An 18,956-nucleotide genomic window follows, 5' to 3' on the forward strand; every position below is an offset into this window, starting at 1 on the left:
CCCCATCGTCCCGTGGTGTTCTCCCTGTGTCCACGTTTCCCTCTTCTGTAAGGACACCAGTCACTGGACTGGGGCCCAGCCTAATGCAGTGTGGCCTCATCTTAACTTGATTACAGCTGCAGTGACTCTCTTTCCGAATAAGATCACATTCCCTGGGACCGGGGGTTAGGAATTAAACATGTCTTTTTGGGGACACAATTCAACTCACTGTAGGTATAGATGTGGCTATTTAATTTTTTCCTGTCTCAAATCTCTCTTAGAAAAACTGATTTTCCTTGATTGTTTTACCTCAGTAATATAAATAAAATGTATTATGAGTTCACACCAAAATCCCCTTTTAGAAAATATGTGGAAATGATTCATGATAATTTAACCCATTAGATTAAAATACAATGTTTCACTTTTTGAATGAATGTATCAACCTTGGTTTTAAGATTTTGTTTTTTAAGAAACTACTTTCAAAATTATATGCTTTCTTTTTTCTTTGAGTTCAGAGAAAGGGAACAGTTTACCGTATCTTTAGCATGAAGACAGCCTACTCCTCTAAGAGGAGTTAAATCTGGTTTAAGACATTGGGTTTGAGCCCAGAAAGGCTCTCGGTTTGCATCTCTTGGGCCATGTACAAGCCCCTGGCTTGATGATGTCCTGAAGGTAGCCAGATGTGTTCTGTGATCTCAGCCTCAGGCACCAGGTACCAGGTATGATAGCTCACTAGCCTTCTCCTCAAAAAACCTAGAACATGCACATTGCCACCACCAGACACCAAAGAGATACCTAATCACACTTGTAGATGATTCATCGGTTGTGAACCCTAAAGGGTTAAAATGTGATCTGCAGCACACTGATCCCTTATGAGAACACTTGCTGCTTCTACAGGATGTGATTAAATGTATAATGGGACATTTGGGAAGTCTATTCAGTAATTCCAATTGCCTTCATGTGGCTGGTGGTCTACTAGGCACCAAAGATAAGGGGTGAGCCTGACCTTGTACTTGCTTTAAGCTACGTTTGCCCACCCCTGTCAGTGATGGGAACCCCTGGATGCCATCTCTTCAGCAGCTCTGGCCCCCACACTCACTAATCAGAGGCTTCCATGCTCTTTCAAATGATTTTTGGAGCCTCTGGGGCACTCAGTAAAGCACTGAAGATTGTACTGAGCATATGGCTGCAGCCTTTGAGAGTGGGTTTGATTTGGGGAGCAGGCATGGTTCCTTGGGAACCTTGTCTATATGTGACTATAAATTAATGTGATTGATTTTCCAAATGATAATTCAATGAGTAGTACAAACTTTTCCTAGAAAGGAGCTCTATGTAATATCGCCTTTAGAATATGCAGCTAAACTTCCAGGTTTATTACTTTGAAAGTGGTTTCTATAAATACTATATGAAATGTATAAATTCTGGTGTTTTGTTGAGAATAACCCAGGGGGATTTCCTCTATATTGGTTATTCACCTTCCTGCTATTTCCTTTCTTGTCTGGGGGAGAAAATACTTGCAAGGGGTTTAGGTTTGGGAACAAATAGCCTTTTTATCAGAGGCAATAGATGTTACCAAAGTTAGTGTTGACAAAGCTACTGGATTAGCCTTTTTACAAAACACCACGAGAGAGACTGCATGCACCCTCAGCCTTAGAATGCTTCCCATTCAGCTTTCTCCTTTCTCTTTTTCCTGTGTCCCAACAGCTTATTTACCATACCGGAAATATTTTGCATAAAAATGTTCCTCTTTACACCTCATACACATTAGGATGCCTATTATTAAAACAAAACACCAGGCCACAGAACAAGTGTTGGCGAGGATGCAGAAGCATTGGAACCCTTGTGTCCTGTTGGTGGGAATGTAAAATGGTGCAGCCATTGTGAAAAACGGTATGGCAGTTCCTCAAAAAATTAAAACTAGAGCTGCCATATGGTCCAACAAGTCCACTTCTAAAAGCGTTGGAAGCATTGAGAGCAGAGTTTTAAAGAAGTATTCAAACACCTCTATTCGTAGCAACCTTACTAATGGTAAGTAATGTGGGAGCAGCCCAAGTGTCCATCAATGGAGAAATGGGTAAACAAAACATGGGGTCTGGTGTTTGTTGCTGTTTGTATTCCAACAAATGGAATAGTATTCCGCCTTAAGAAGGAAGGAAATTCTAACACTGGTTACCATGAACCTGGAGGATATTTTGCTGAGTGAAATAAGCCAGTCATAAGAGGACAAATCCTTTGTGATCCCACTCGTATGACACACCTAGAAAAGTTAAATTCATTTAGACAGAAATGGTTAGTGGCCAGGAGCTGCGGGGAGAATGGAATAGGGAGGTGTTTAATGGATATAGAATTTCACTCTTCTAAGAGTTCTGGAGATGTTGCAGGACAATGTAAATATACCTGCAGTTCAGACACTGCAGAACTGTATACTTAAAAATGGGTAAGATGGTAAGTTTTACTGTCGTAGAACTTATTTTACAACAGTAAAAATCTTTTAAAATGTTCTTTTCTAACTAAGCACATTGGAGGGGGTGGTCCTGATTGTAGACGGGTTGTGGGTGCCGGTGAGGAGGATGTCTGGTGGCCTGGGAAGGCAAGGTGTCTTCAGCAGCAGGCAGAGACGCAGAGGCCTCGGCCCTGCCAGCATTGCCTCTCTCCTTTTCGAGCAATCTTGGTCCCTCTCGCTTCCGTGGGGCCACTGGACTAAACCAATGGTGCTGTCCGTCTCCTGGGTCCTCAGAGACGTTACACTGAAGCCCTCCTACAAGGACAGGGTGGCGGCCACGGAGCCAGGGCTGGAGGCCCATGGGACTGAGACGCACCATTTAGAAATCAGAGGCTGTGAGCTGTGGTTCCCTGGGCTGGAATACTGATGGGCTGACATCTTCACAGGGAAGTTGGGTGCGAGGCAGCTGCCGCTGTGGACCAGCGGCCCTTCCCCCTGGAGTAATCTGAACCGAGGGTCTAACTGGAGGCCGTGCGTATTCAGGGGCCATATTCAGGGGCCAGCATCCTCCAGTCCTGGGGCTGGCTGGTGTGGTTTCTTCGCCTTTTGTTTTCCGTCTGGGCTGTGGCTGAGCCCGACAGCGTATCCTCCTGGGCGCCCACCAGCTGTACAGATGGCCAGCCGCTGAGAAGGGAGCATGACATGTCAAGCAGAAGCTGCTGAGACAGGAGTGGTGGGCACTGTATCTCCAGCAGCTGCAGCCCTGTGGGGCCAGCAGGGACCTCTCAGTAGATTGAGCCTGGGGACCAGGCGGAACATACACAGACTGGGCCTCAGGGAGCTTCACACCTGTCGTGGCCTCACCTTTGGCTCCACATCTCCTCCAGAAAGCCAGGAGTTTTACCCCCGAGACCCAGGTCTATGCTCCTGGAAAATAGCTGTAGGGACACGCATGGCCAGTCCAGAGTGTGACCACTGGGACGTGTCCAGCTGTCCCTCCACTTTTTCTTCCCATGTGACTCCACCCAGTCCCTACCCAGCCCCAGGGATGGTCTTCTCTCAGCCTTTGGTCTTGCTTATGGGACAGATTGGTGGGTACCTGCGGCGTTACATTTTTAAACACTGGGGAGAGATGAGGCCACCAGCGAGCTGATAAGGCACGTTGAAAGTGGCCTGGAAATGTATGCCAGTCATTTAGTAAAGGAGTCAGTATTTATGAAACCCCAGCTGTATGCCAGGCAATAGGTGATATACAGAATTAGCTATGTAACCTGTGCCTAGTGCAGAATGACAGCATGGGATCCCATGTTAAAAAATTGTTAAGAATTTCAAGACATTGAGCAGAGCGTTAAAGCAGGTTGGGGGATGGGAGGCTTCTGGGTGAGGGGCCTGTGTGACGGTACAGCTCACACATCCGTGGAGTCCGCTCTGGCCCGTAGATCCATGTAGCCTTTTCTTGAGGTAGAAACAGTGGAATGTGAATGTGAGCAGACGTAAAGGCTGGAGAGCTGCACTGCGACCCTCCCTTTTTTATTTTTTCTTTTCCATTTCTCTGTTGACTCCTGCAGCCCGTATTTGTGGGTCTGGCATGTAGGAGCCAGAGAACCTAGAGATGAAGCTGCCCCTGCAGGCGGATGGCTTTACTTTCCTTTTCTGAGAAAGGACCTTGAACAGGAAGGGGAGGAAAGATTTAGGTTTTGGTGACCCTTTCAAAGCAGGCCTCTAATTGAACTTGGCCCCCTGTGAACCCACCTCCTCGGGAGAAGCAGCAGGGGATGCTGCAGGGTCCATCGCTTGGGACCACCTGTTTCCCTACAGGGAAGCCGGGATGAGAGGGCACACCGTGCCCTTTAAGCGTCTTCCCCCAAGCTGGCCGGAGAGCCGGACAGGAGGAGGTGCGGCCGGTTCCCTCAGCAGCCCCGTCAGCCTGTTTAGTTCTCTCCTATGAGACTAATGCCCACACAGCCTTTCTCCCCTTGCCCAAGTGAGGCAATGCGATGACACTTTCAGTTGCTTGCTCTGGGAAACCCTGGAGCGAGGTCTCAGGCCAGTCTGGTGTGTGTGTGTGTGTGTGTGTGTGTGACATGCTCAGAACATTCCAGTGGGGAGTGTCAGGTCAAGAAAATTGAGTTGGGGTTAGTTAAATACAAGGCCAGTGAATATATTTATGTCCCTAATTTTATTGGGTTGCCTCTCTGCCTCTGCATCTTCCTTGCCACCCTCTATTGCCTGTAATTAGTCTTCTGAAAGTCATCTTTGACAGAAAAAATCAAGGCACGAGTCTTTGTTTTCCTATGGTTATTCCATCTCCATTTCCATGGAGGCTCCCTTGGTTTTGGAGGGGGTTGTAAAAAGCATGGGGGTCTTCAAGGCTTCCTTTTATCCTTTGTTAAAAACTGTTTTAAAATTGATTACCAAAATACATGTTTATTGTGAAAGATTGGAAGTACAGTCAGCAGCACTCAGGTGGGTTGCCGAAGGCACTGCCCAGTTCCCTCCCGCTGTCTTTGCCCAGCTTCAGGGCCGCCCCTCCAAGCTGCCACACCCCACCGGCTGCCGCTTCCTCTGGGCTTGCAGGATGTCTGGGGTGCCTGGCAGGCCTGAGGCAGTGGCCTCGACCAGGGTATTCCGTACCTCAGAACCCCACGTGGAATCTTCATGCCTACAGATCTGGACTCTGCGGTCTAGTGGGTAGGTAGAATAGCCAGCCTGAAGCAGAGCTGGTGCTGGGAACACGCAGGTTTTGCTCCATCTGTGTGGGCAGCCACGTATTGCTGAGAGGTGTTAAGCATGGGTTACATTGTTCCATTCTATGCTCAGTCATTCAGTTGTGTCTGACTGTGACCCCATGGACTATAGCCCTCCAGACTCCTCTGTCCATGGGATTCTCCTGGCAAGAATACCGGAGCGGGTTGCCATTTCCTCCTCCGGGGGATCTTCCCAATGCAGGGACTGAAGCTGTGTCTCTTGAATCTCCTGCACTGACAGGTGGCTTTTTCACCACTGCACCGCCTGGGGAGCCCAGGTTACATCATGGAGACAAATAGAACAGAACGTGCTGTGGGTTGGAGGGAGAGAAAAGGAAAGCTGATGGCATTACACTGCCTTCTTGCCATTGTCCCCAGTGTGAGTGGGAGATCCCTTCCACGAGAATAGATTTTTTTGGTAGACGGTGGGAGAGGAACTGGGGACATTGGATGCAGAAGTGGGGTGGGCTGTCCGAAAGGGAAGGCGGTGCACGGCCCGTGCAGGACTGCTGCTTGCGTTCTCAGCGTTGCTTAGTGCCCATGTCGTCAGGCTGGCCCTGTTTGTCTGCCCAGAGAATTTTTTTTAAAGTCGAATGAGAAGAGGTGCCTTACAATGCGTTTCAGCATGAAGCTTCACTGGAGTGGATGAGGGGGTGATTTCTCCCAGCTCCCACAGGTCCCTGTGGGTGGATGAGTGTGGGGTCAGGCACTGCTGTTCTCGCCAAGTCTTGGGCAAGATACTGCCTCAGACAGTGCTCTGGTTAGCTTCCACCTGTGGGCATTTATGGGCAGAAAGAAGGGTCCAGACGGAGCCCCTGGTGCCTGCAGAACCAGGGCTACACCAGATTTCGAGCATCTTTGCTTTTCATTTGTCCACAGCCACGCACCTGGGAGATCCTAGGGAGCTCTAAAGAACATAACTTTTTGTTTGTTTGTTTGTGCCACATAGCATGTGGGATCTTAGTTCCCTGACCAGGGATTGAACCCCAGTCCCCTGCGTGGGGAGTGTGGAGTCTTAGCCGCTGGACCCCCAGTGTGTTAGCCGCTCAGTCGTGTCCAACTCATTGCAACCTCATGAACTATAGCCTGCCAGGCTCCTCTGTCTGTGGGATTCTCCAGGCAAGGATACTGGAGTGGGTTGCCATTCCCTTCTCTAGGGGATCTTCCTAACCCAGGGATTGAACCTGGTTCTCCTGCATTGCAGGCATATTCTTTACCATCTGAACCACCTGGGAAGTCCCAAAATATAACTTTTAGAAATGACTTTTTTGTTGTGTTCTCATGTAAGTGATGTATGGTCATTCAAGCATATAAAACTAATTCCTGCGCAAGCAGAGTAACTTCGGAAGTCACTGTAGTGTGATGATAGTGACAAATAATTGTCTCTGATAGATGATTTGGTAAGTATCTTCTGCAACTTCCATCATTGGATGGAGTCGTTCCAGCAACTAAGTGTTATGTGTGGAATAGTTTAGTTATGAAAAGAGGGTCTTATGTGGGGTTTACTGGGCCTATCAGCTGGAAATGTGGCTAATCTTGGCAAAAAAAAAAACCAAAACACTGCTAGTTATTATTTTTCATTATAATTCATGACAAATAAAGTATTAACTTTGTTATCGGCAAGACAAGTAATCAAAATTAATTGACATGTTTTCTTCTCCCATTCTTGGAGGTACTGCACACACCTTACTATGTCTTTTTAAAAATTTTTTTAGGACAGATTTCTGCGTACACAAAGATGAGCCTTGTGACACCGTTGGTAAGTTTAGAGTTAAAATAATAACTCCATACTCTCTGATAATGTGGACACTTGATAAGCCTTCCAGTCTGAAAGCGCCATCCTTAGAGAAGCTGTGCCTTTTCTGTTACCTCTTTTTTTGGTAAATTTGGTCTTTGATTTTATTTTACTTTTCTTCTTTCCTAAAAAGTTTTGCAATTTCTTATGGCAGAAGTCATCTAGACAGGGTTAATAAGGAAGAATGAAAAGTGCAGTCCAGGGGAGGAGCCTCCAGGCTGCCCCGAGGTGACTAGTTGGGTTGCACTTGGCTGAGCCTGTTGGTCACCAGTAAGGAGGGGGACCTCACTGAATTACATGATTGTCATGAGACAGAAGCTTCACCAAGTGTCTTCAGAGATGAGATGTGACTGCGGGGTTGTGGGACTGGTGTGTTCCCCCAGCCTTGGCCCCAGGCCCATCGCTTTCTGGTTGAACGGTAGCGATGCTGACACATAACACAGGAAAACACAGTTTCCCTCGCCCCCGCCCTTTGGCCTGTACCACCTTCCCCACATTCCCCTACACTGCTGTTTTCTTTCTCTCCTGTCCCCAGTTATGTCTGGCTTGCTCTAGACCCCTCATAGATTTCAAATTGGAACCGGTCTTTGGGTGCAGGAATAGAGTACTTGGTTTAGGGGAAATACCAAGAGGTTGCCAGTTTTGTCTGCTGTAGCACAAACTTCTGTTCACTAGGAGGTTGAAATATTGCACCATCAGAAGCACAGTTTGGAACTGAAATTATAGGAAAAGTGAAGGAAAATGGTATAGAATTGAATATATCTATTATTGTGAAATTCAGATATTACACAGAGAAGGCAATGGCACCCCACTCAAGTACTCTTGCCTGGAAAATCCCATGGATGGAGGAGCCTGGTGGGCTGCAGTCCATGGGGTTGCAAAGAGTCGGACACGAGTGAGCAACTTCACTTTCACTTTTCACTTTCATGCATTGGAGAAGGAAATGGCAACCCACTCCCTCGTTCTTGCCTGGAGAATCCCAGGGACGGGGGAACCTGGTGGGCTGCCGTCTATGGGGTCATACAGAGTCGGACACGACTGACGCGACTTAGCAGCAGCAGATGTTACAAACCTGTGCTTCCCTTTGAGTCCTGGCAGCAGGTAATCCCAAGCCTTTGCTCTGGCTCTGCCACATATGAGCTGGGTGACCTTCAGTGAAGTGAAGTCACTCAGTCGTGTCCTACTCTTTGCAACCGCATGAATTATAGCCTGCCAGGCTCCTCTGTCCATGGGATTTTCCAGACAAGAATACTGGAGTGGGTTGCCATTTCCTTTTTCAGGGGATCTTCCCAACCCAGGAATCGAACCCAGGTCTCCTGCATTGCAGGCCGATTCTTTACCGGCTGAGCCACAAGGGAAGCCCTTAGTAAATCTCCATAATCCATAAAATGGTCACTTTGGACAAGGTCACTTACGAGGTCTTTCCAAATCTTGTAGAATGGTAGCTAACATTTATGTCGCATTTCAGAATTTAAAAATGATTTTTTTATACTATACTTTATCAATCCTCTAAAGTCTGAGAACTAAGTGTTAAAAACCAACTAACCAATCATGCTTTGTTATTTGGGAGCTGTCTCCATAATGGAATTACTAGACAAATGCAACGTATAGTAGGCTTCAGCAGAGGGTTAGCTGATGCCCGTCTGAGTCTGATTCACACTGTAGAGGACTGAGGACTGGGGTATGTCCATCTCTGGCAGTCCCCTGCCAGGACTGCCAAAGCATAAGCTACCTGGAGGACTGTCTGCTCTGTCCCAGTGTTCACAGGTCAGCTCTGACAGCTTTAACCCATGTGTTGTGTCCTTTAGCAGGGCTAGAGAGGCTGGGTCACCACTGTTAACTGAATGAAAGAATAAAATTGAATGCAAATGAATGGACGCCAATATTTTTGAGTGGTGTGCATCTGATGAAATGGTTTTCTTTCATGTAATTTAGAGCCAGCTTTAATTTTTTTTGAATATATCACTTTCATATCTGCACCGCAGCTGGCTCTCTCATGTGTCCTTCCCTCATCTAAACCACATCCCCGTGTGACCTATATTCATCTGCTAGGCAGTTATAGCAAAATATCACGACTGGGGGGCTTAAACACAGACAGTTATTGCCTCACAGTTTTGGAGGCTGGACGTTCAGAACCAGAACATCCACAGGCTCGATCTCTCCTGGAGCCTCCCTGCTTGGCTTGCAGATGGCCGTCTCCTGCTTGTGTCCTCACCTGCCTTCTTTCTGTGTATACCTGTGCCCCAAACTCCTCTTTTTATAAGGACACCACTTATATTCGATCACAGCCCCACTCTGATGACCTTATTTAAGCTTAATTACCTCTTCAAAGTCCCCGTCCCCAAATATCTCCACGCTGAGGGTTGTGGCTTCAACTTACAGTTTTTGGGAGGACACAGTGCAATCCATAATGTTACTCTTTGACACTTAACCACATACTGTCAGTTTCTTTAAAAACAGTCACAAAACCCACATGGTGTTTGTTAGTATACATTTATCCTAATATGTCACAATTTACTTGTATCAAGTTAGCCAGTAAGAATAATGGGTGCATTTGATGAAAATAATAATTTGAACACTGGGCTTATGGAAGTCTTACAGCAGTCTCATCCAGTTTACTTCTATACTTTTTTACCTTCATATTTTGAAATGATTATAGAAGTTCTTTAAGCTGTCAAAATAGTACGGAAAAGTCTCTTATCAATCATTCGGCTTCTTGTAGTGACATCTTGCACAACTAGTGGATTTCCAAAACCAGGAAACTGATTGGCAGGATGCAGTGAACTAGACTACAGTCTTGTTCAGGTTTCACTGATTTTTGCATTCGTTCATTTTAGGGTTTGTTTTTACCTGTTGTTCCATGACATTTTATCATGTGTAAATTCGTCCATCCACTTCAACAATCAAGAGCAAAACTGGTTCGTCCCTTCCAAGCAGTTCCCTTAGGCTGGCCCTGAATCACCCTTTCCTTCCCTGTCTTTCCCTAATCCTGGCTACTACTTATCCATAATCTGTCACTATGATTTTGTCATTCCAGCATCCCACAGAGTGGAAAAATAATCTGAATCACATAGATATGCGGTTGCCAATGCCAGGAGATTTTGAGCAGCTGCCTCAAATCTCAGAATCCAGCTGTAGTAGGAGGGGCTGTCCTGAGTCCTTTAGAAAATGAAATAGTCTGGTACCTTGAGAAACTGGGGAAGCTTGGTGTTTACCAACATTTTATATTTGGTATGTAGTAGTGTTGTTGTTGTTGTTTTTTTTCCCTTGTTTTATTTAGGATATAACTTATAGGAAGTAAAGAGTACAAATCTTGATGGATTTAAAACATTGATGCCTATACTTGTTTTCTATCTTATTTATTGAAATAATTTTAAAGGAGTGTTTTGAGTTCAGTCTTAATCTATTTTTTAAAATTGTGGTAAAATATATATATAACATGAAATTTACCATCCTAACCATTTTTTAGTGGGTAGTTCAGTGGCATTAAGTGCATTGTTGTGTAATCATATCCCTGTACTCTCAGAGCAATACTCGTAATAAGATATGGAATGTTCTCAGCCCCCAGAAGGTTCCCTCATGCTTCCTTCAAGTCCTCCAGAGGTGTGCCTCCAAAGGTAACCTACTATTATACATGTTTAAATCCCTGTTTTTTAACAGTAATTTTAAAATAGTTTAAACTTCGAAGTTAAATTTGAATGATTCATTTGAAGAATCTCTGAGGTACTGAGTGGAGCTCGGGGTTCTATGAATAGTACCTCCCTCTACACTGCTCAGTCTGCGTTAGCTCAGCTCCCCAGACAGGATTTCTGACTGTGGAGACAAACAGAAGGGCGTCTGTCAGAAGTGGGACTGACCCAGGCTAGAGGACCAGCTTGGAACACAGCTAGCACCTGAGGGAGCCCAGCAGGGCGAGGCCTGTGCAGAGGTCGGTGGCCGGGCTGTGGGGAATGGCCCCCTCAGCCACCGTGTCAGCCTGCCCTCAATCATGTGACTGCCTCTCTCTACCCTGACCTGCGTGGGGGCAAGGGGGCTCTGGCCCTTCAGGGAGACACAGGGGAGACCCAGGCACGTCCACCATGCGTGTGTGTACTGGGGGTCTGCCAAGAGGGTGCTTAACCAAGGAAGGATGGTGCTGACGGCGAAGGATGACAGTGCCCTCTGCACGCCTGAGCTTTTAGTAAAGACTGAAGCCCGAGACGCCGACATGTCGTTTGTGCACATTGCAGGGTTCCTACTGACACAGGTGAGGGGGCTTCCCTGACCCTGATTCTAAGGCAGTCCTGACTCCTGCAGGGGTGAGGCCACACCAAGTGGCTCCACATTGGCCAGGAGCTTGGCTGAGCAGACAAGTGGACACAGTTTTAAATAATTGTGCCAGGTAGACCCTCCCACCCTGTTAGGCTACTGTGGGAGGGAAGGGAAGATACCTAAGGGTCCCACTCACCTCCAGCTTGGGGGAAGACACACTCAAGGAGAACTGAAGACAACTCTTGAGGCAGGAGAATCTGGGAAAGCAGGCTTCTTCTCTAACAGAAGCAGCTGCTGCCTCACTGTGGTCCCTATGGGGCATATTTCAGACTTGCCTTTGTGGGGTGTGGCCTTTCCTCTGTTGAGTTGCTTCATCCTCCAGTATCTGCTTGCCTGCCACCATCCTGATGCTGAGGGCTCCTAGGTGAGAAGAGGGTGCCGGGAAGTGCAGGGCTGTGGGCGTGGGACATCTCTGAAAGCTGTGCTGATCCTTTGCTCTCCACCTCCCCCACCCCCAGGCCTCTCTGTGGTCCAGGCATGATCAGCCATGTCTCTCCACAGCCTGGCTGACCAGACGCATCTTTTTTTTTCAATTTATCTACTTTTAATTGGAGGATAATTGCTTTACAATAATGTATGGGTTTTTGGCATACAACAATATGAAGCAGCCCTAGGTATAAATATGTCCACTCCCTCTTGAACCTCCCTCCCACCTCCCAATCCATCCCACCACTCTAGGTTGTCAAAGAGCACTAGTTTGAGCTGACTTTATCATATAGAAAATTCTGCCTGGCTGTCTATTTTTCATATGGTAATACATATGTTTCCATGGTACTCTTTCAATTCATCCCACTCTCTCCTTTGCCTACTGTGTCTACAGTTCCGTTCTGTATGTCTGCATCTTCATTGCTGCCCTGCAAATAGGTTCATCAGTACGATCTTTCTAGAGTCCAGGTATATGCATTAATATACGACATTTGGTTTTCTCTTTCAGACTCATTTCATTCTGAATCATAGGCTCAAGGTTCATCCAATTCGCTAGAACTGACTCAAATGTGTTCCTTTTGATAGCTGGGTAATATTCCATTTTGCATATGTACCAAAACTTCTTTATCCATTCATCTGTCAATGGGCATCTAGGTTGCTTTCATGTCCTACCTATTGTAAATACTGCTACAGTGAGCACTGGGGTACATGTGTCTTTTTCAGTTATGATTTTCTCAGGGTATATGCCCAGTAGTGGGATTGTTGGGTCATATGATAGTTTAATTCCTAGATTTTTAAGGACTCTCCATACTGCTCTCCATAGTGGCTGTATCAATTTATATTCCCACCAGCAGTGCAAGAAGATTTTCTCCACACCCTCCCAGCATTTATTGTTTGTAGACTTTTTGATGATGGCCATTCTGACTGGTGTGAGGTTACATCTCATTGTAGTTTGGATTTGCATTTCTCTAATAACGAGTGACGTTGAGCATCTTTTCATGTGTTTATTAGTCATTTGTATGTATTCTTTGGAGAAATGTCTATTTAGGTCTTTGGCCCGCTTTTTGATTGGGCTGTTTATATTTCTGGTATTGAGTTGCATGAGCTGCTTGTGTATTTTGTAAATTAATCCTTTGTCAGTTATTTCATTTGCTATTATTTTCCACTATTCTGAGGGTTGTCTTTGCACCTTGTTTATAGTTTCCTTTAAAAATTTTCCACAGTTTATTGTGATACACACAGGCAAAGGCTTTGGCGTAGTCGATGAAGCAGAAGTAGATGTTTTTCTGAAATTCTCTTGATTTTTCTATAATCCAGCAGATGTTGGCAATTTGATCTCTGGTTCCTCTGCCTTTTCTAAATTCAGCTTGCACATCTGGAAGTTCTTGGTTCATGTACTGTTGAAGCCTAGATTGGAGAATTTTGAGCATTACTTTGCTAGTGTGTGAGATGAGTACAATTGTGTGGTAGTTCGAACATTCTTTGGCATTGCCTTTATTTGGGATTAGAATGAAAACTGATCTTTTCCAGTCCTGTGGCCATTGCTGAGTTTTCCAAATCTGCTGGCCTATTGAGTGCAGCACTTTTCACAGCATCATCTTTTAGGATTTGAATTAGCTAAGCTGGAATTTCATCACCTCCACTAGCTTTGTTTGTAGTGGTGTTTCCTTAGGTCCACTTGACTCCAGGATGTCTGGCTCTGGGTAAGTGATCACACCATCATGGTTATCCGGGTCATGAAGACTTTTTTTTATAGTTCTGTGTATTCTTGCCACTTCTTAATATCTTCTGCTTCTGTTAGGTCCATACCATTTTTATCCTTTATTGTGTCCATCTTTGCATGAAATATTCCCTTGGTATCTCTAATTTTCTTGACGAGATCTCTAGTTTTTCCCATTCTATTGTTTTCCTCTATTTCCTTGCATTGATCACCTAGGAAGGCTTTCTCATCTCTCCTTGCTATTCTTTGGAACTCTGTATTCAGATGGGTATATCTTTCCTTTTTTCCTTTGCTTTTCACTTCTCTCCTCTTCTCAGCTATTTGTAAGGCCTCCTCAGACAACCATCTTGCCCTTTTGCATTTCTACTTCTTAGGGATGGTTTTGATCACCACCTCCTGTACAATGTTACAAACCTCTGTCCATAGTTCTTTAGGCACTCTATTGATCACATGTAATCCCTTGAATCTATTTGTTACTTCCACTGTATAATCATAAGGGATTTGATTTAGGTCGTACCTGAATGGTCTAGTGATTTTCCCTACTTTCTTCAATTTAAGTCTGAATTTTTGCAATAAGGAGTTCATAATCTGAGCCACAGTCAGCTCCTGGTCTTATATTTTCTGACTATATAGAGCTTATCCATCTTCAGCTGCAAATAATAGAATCAATCTGATTTTGGTATTGACCAACTGGTGGTGTCCATGTATAGACTTGTACCTTGTGTTGTTGGAAGAAGGTAATGGGAATACCAGACCACCTTACCTGCCTTCTGAGAAATCTGTATGCAGGTCAAGAAGCAGGAGATAGATCTGGACATGAAACAATGGACTGGTTCCAAATTGGGAAAAGAGTATGTCAAGGCTGTATATTGTCACCTTTTGCTTAGAATTCCAAATTCCATGGACTGTACAGTCTAATGGGTCACAAAGAGTCAGACACAATTGAGTGACTTTCAGTTTGGACTTCCCTGATAGCTCAGTTGGTAAAGAATCCACCTGCAATGCAGAAGACCCTGGCTTGATTCCAGAGTCAAGAACATCTGCTGGAGAAGGGATAGGCTACCCACTCCAGTATTCTTGGGCTTTTCTGTGGCTCAACTGATAAAGAATCTGCCTGCAGTGTGGGAGACCTGGGTTTGATCCCTGTGTTGGGAAGATCCCCTGGAGAAGGAAAAGGCTGCCCACTCCAGTATTCTGGCCTGGAGAATTCCATGGACTGTATTCCATGGGGTTGCAGAGTCGGACAGCTTCACTCACTTTGCTTATTTAACTTATATACAGAGTACATCATACAAAGTGCCAGGTTGGATGAAGCACAAACTGGAATCAAGATTGCAATGAGAAGTATCAATAACCTCAGATGTGCAAATGATACCACCCTTATGGCTGAAAGGGAATAGGAACTAAAGAGCCTCTTGATGAAAGTTAAAGAGGAGAATGAAAAAATTGGCTTAAAACTCAGCATTCAAAAAACAAAGATCATAGCATCCAGTCCCATCACTTCATGATAAATAGATGAGGAAACAATGGAAACAGTGACAGACTTTCTTTTCTTGGGCTCCAAAATCACTGCAGATGGTGACTGCAGTCATGAAATTAACAGAAGCTTGCTACTTGGAAGAAAAGCTATGACCAACCTAGACAGCATATTAAAAAGCAGAGATATTACTTTGCTGTCAAAGGTCCATCTAGTAAAAGCTATGGTTTTTCCAATAGTCATATATGGTTGTGAGAGTTGGCCCATAAAGAAGGCTGAGTGTCAAAGAATTGATGTTTTTGAACTGTGGTGCTGGAGAAGATTCTTGAGAGTCCCTTGGACTGCAAGGAGATCCAACTAGTCTATCCTACAGAAAATCAGTCCTGAATACTCATTGAAAGGACTAATGCTGAAGCTGAGACTCCAATACTTTGCCCATCTGAAGTGAAGAATTGACTCACTGGAAAAAACCCTGATGCTGAGAAAGATTGAAGGTGGGAGGAGAAGGGGACAACAGAGGTTGAATGGCATCACCGACTCAATGGACATGAGTTTGAGTAAACTTCGGGAGTTGGTGATGAACAGGGAAGCCTGGCTTGGGGTCAAAGAGTCAGGCATGACTGAGTGACTGAACTGAACTGATAGTTTCCTTTGCTATGTAAAACTTTTAAGTTTAATTAGGTCCCACTTGTTATTTTGTTTGTATTATTTTATCTGTACCCTGGATGGCGGGTCACAGGATCTTGCTGTGATTTATATCAAATAGTGTCCTACATATGTTTTCCTCTAAGATTTTGATGGTCTCTGGTCTTCCATTTAGGTTTTTAGTCCTTTTTTAGTTTATCTGTGTGTATGGTATTAGAAAATGTTCTAATTGCATTCTTTTACACACAGCTGTCCTGTTTTCGTAGCACCACTTATTGAAGACTGTCTTTTCTTCATTGTGTATCTTGCCTCCTCTGTCAAAGATGAGGTGCCCACAGGTGCACGGGTTTATCTCTGGCCTTTCTATCTTGTTCTATTGGTCTATATTTCTGTTTTTGTACCAGTACCAGACTGTCTTGTTGACTGTAGCTTTGTAGTATAGTATAAAATCAGGAAGGTTGATTTTTCCAACTCTGTTCTTTTTTCTCAAGATTGTTTGCATATTGGGGGTCTTTTGTGTTTTCATAAAAATTGTGAATTTTCTTTTTGTTCTAGTGCTGTGAAAAATGCCGTTGGTAATTTGATAGGGATTGCTTAGAATATGTAGTTTGCTTTGAGTAGTATGGTCATTTTCACAATATTGTTTCTTCCAGTCCAAGAACATTGTATATCTCTCCATCTGTTTGTGTCAGCTTTGATTTCTTTCATCAGTGTCTTTTAGTTTTCTGTATACAGCACTTTTATCTCCCTAGGTAATTTTATTCATAGATTTTTTTTTTTTCTTTTTGTTGCAGTGGTATATGGGATTGATTCCTTAATTTTCTTTCTGAGTTTTCATTGTTAATGTATCAGAATGCAAGTGGTTTCTGTGTATTGATTTTGTATCCTGTTACTTTACTAAATTCACTGATTGCCTGTGTGTCTGCTTAGTCACCCAGTCGTATCCAAGTCCTTGCTATCCCATGAACTGTAGCCCACCATGCCCATTTGTCCATGGAATTCTCCAGGCAAGGATATTGGAGTGGATAGCAGTTCTCTTTTCCAGAGGATCCTTTCCTCATAGGACTAGGAACAAAAAAAGAATATTGCTTCTTGCTATTTTTATTCAACATTGCTGTGGAGGTTCTATCCATGGCAATTCACTGATTATCTCCAATAATTTTCTGATAGTATCCTTAGGGTTTTCTTTGTATAGCATCATATTATCTGCAAACGGTGAGAGTTTTACTTCTTCTTTTACAGTCTGGATTCCTTTTATTTCTTTTCCTTCTCTGATTGCCATGACTAGGACTTCCAAAACTATGTTGAATTATAGTGATGAGAGTGGGCAATTTTGTCTTTTTCCTGATCTTAGAGGAAATACTTTCAGTTTTTCACCATTGAGAATAATGTTTGAGTGTATTAAATATGGCCTTTATTATATTGTATTTATCTATGCCCATTCTGAAGAATTTTTATCATACATGGGTGCTGAATTTTGTCAAAAGCTTTTTCTGTATCTATTGTGATTATCATATGACTCTTACATTTAAATATGTTAATATGGTGTATCACATTGATTGATTTGCAGATATTGAAGAATTCTTGCATCTCTTGGACAAACCCAACTTGATCATGATGTATGGTTCTTCCAATGTGTTGTCGGATTCTGTTTGCTAGAATTTTATTGAGGATTTTTCCATCTATATTCATCAGTGATATTGACCTGTAATTTTCTTTTTTTGTGATGTCTTTATCTGGTTTTGGTATCAGGGTGATGGTGACCTCATAGAATAAGTTTGAAACTGTTCCTTCCCCTTCATTTTTTGGGAAGAGTTTGAGAAGGATAGGCATTAGCTTGTCTCTAAACATTTGATAGAATTCACCTTGAAACTGTCTGCTCCAAGGCTTCTGTTTTTTGGAGATTTTTGATCACAAATTCAATTTCAGTGCTTATGATTGACTTGTTCATAATTTCTATTTCTTCCTGGTTCAGTCTTGGAAGGTTGAAGTTTTCTACGAATCTGTCCATTTCTTCCAGGTTGTCTTTTTATTGGCATATAGTTGCTCATAATGGTCTCTTAGGATTCTTTGTATTTCTGCATTATCTGTTGTAACCTCTCCTTTTTCATTTCTAATTTTGTTGATTTGAGTCTTCTCCCTTTTTTTCTTGATGAGTTTGGCTAACTGTAACTTTATTTATCTTAAACAACCAGCTTTTAGTTTTATTAATCTTTACTTTTGTCTCCATTTCTTTTCTGTTAATTTCTGTTCTGATCTTTATGATTTCTATCCTCATACTAGCTTTGGGGGTTTTTTGGTTCTTTTTCCTGTTGTTTTAGGGTAAAGTTAGGTTGTGTATTTTATGGTTTTTCTTGTGTCTTGAGATAGGATTGTATTGCTATAAATTTCCCTCTTAGAACTGTTTTTGTTGCATCCCTTAGGTTTTGAGTCATTGTGTTTTCATTGTCATTTGTTTCTAGAAATTAAAAAAAATTTTATTTTGTTTTTTGTTTTACTGTGTTTGTTTTAATCAGCTTTAATGCCATAACAAGCAGTTAGTGGGATCTTGCTTCCCCAGCCAGTGATGGGGCCTGAGCCTCTGGGGTGGGAGTGCTGAGTTCAGGGCACTAAATTGCCAGAAAAGTTCTGATCCCAGGGAGTATTAATTAGTGATAACTCCTACAAAGACTCCAGCTGTACCCAAGACCCAGCATCACCAAACTTTCAGCAGCACTCAGTATAGGATGCTTGACCCAAACAACAAGCAAGATACACACAAACCTAATCATCTGCAGACAGACTTTCCACAGACACCCCTAAACATACCACCTCACACAGCCCTGCCCACCAGAGGGAAAAAACTCACCTCCTCCGACCAGAATGTAGGCACAAGTCCCTCCCAACATGAAGCCTAAACAAACCACGGGACCAACCTCACTCACCGAGGGCACAGACCAAAAGGAAGAACTACAACTATATAGCCTGGAGAAAGGGGACCTCAGACACAGTAAGTTGGAGTAAAAAAACAGAGAAATATTAGGCAAATGAAGAAACAAGGTAAAAACTCACAAGACCAAATAATCGAGGAAGAAATAGGCAAACTACTTGAAAAAGAATTCAGAGTAATGGTAGTAAAGATTACCTAAAACCTCAACAATAGAACAGAGTGCAAGAGTCAGTTAACACACTTAACAAGGAGCTAGAAGAAGTAAAGAATAAACAGAGACAAACAATACAATTACTGAAATTAAAAATACCCTGGAAGGAATCAGTAGCAGAATAACTGAGACAGAAGATAGATACATGACATGGAAGAGAGAACAGTGAAAATAACTGCTGAAGAGCAGAATAAAGGAAAAAGAATTGAGGATAGTCCCAGAGACCTCTGGGATGATATTAAATATATGATGATATTAAATTCAAACTATAGG

The 18,956-nt window shown here is 43.5% G+C and overlaps 1 protein-coding gene across 3 annotated transcripts in view; it reads left to right on the forward strand.

The window, feature by feature from the left end:
* ADAMTS17 (ADAM metallopeptidase with thrombospondin type 1 motif 17) overlaps window positions 1–18,956 on the forward strand; it is a 410,186-nt gene that overhangs the window by 95,953 nt on the left and 295,277 nt on the right. For all 3 annotated transcript variants that reach the window (XM_024982263.2, XM_024982261.2, XM_024982262.2), the window contains exon 7: window positions 6,885–6,928. In XM_024982263.2, the coding sequence (XP_024838031.1) occupies window positions 6,885–6,928 (44 nt within the window). The remainder of the gene's footprint in view (window positions 1–6,884; window positions 6,929–18,956) is intronic.

The sequence above is a fragment of the Bos taurus genome, chromosome 21 (assembly GCF_002263795.3).
Source record: "Bos taurus isolate L1 Dominette 01449 registration number 42190680 breed Hereford chromosome 21, ARS-UCD2.0, whole genome shotgun sequence".
NCBI lineage: Eukaryota > Metazoa > Chordata > Mammalia > Artiodactyla > Bovidae > Bos > Bos taurus.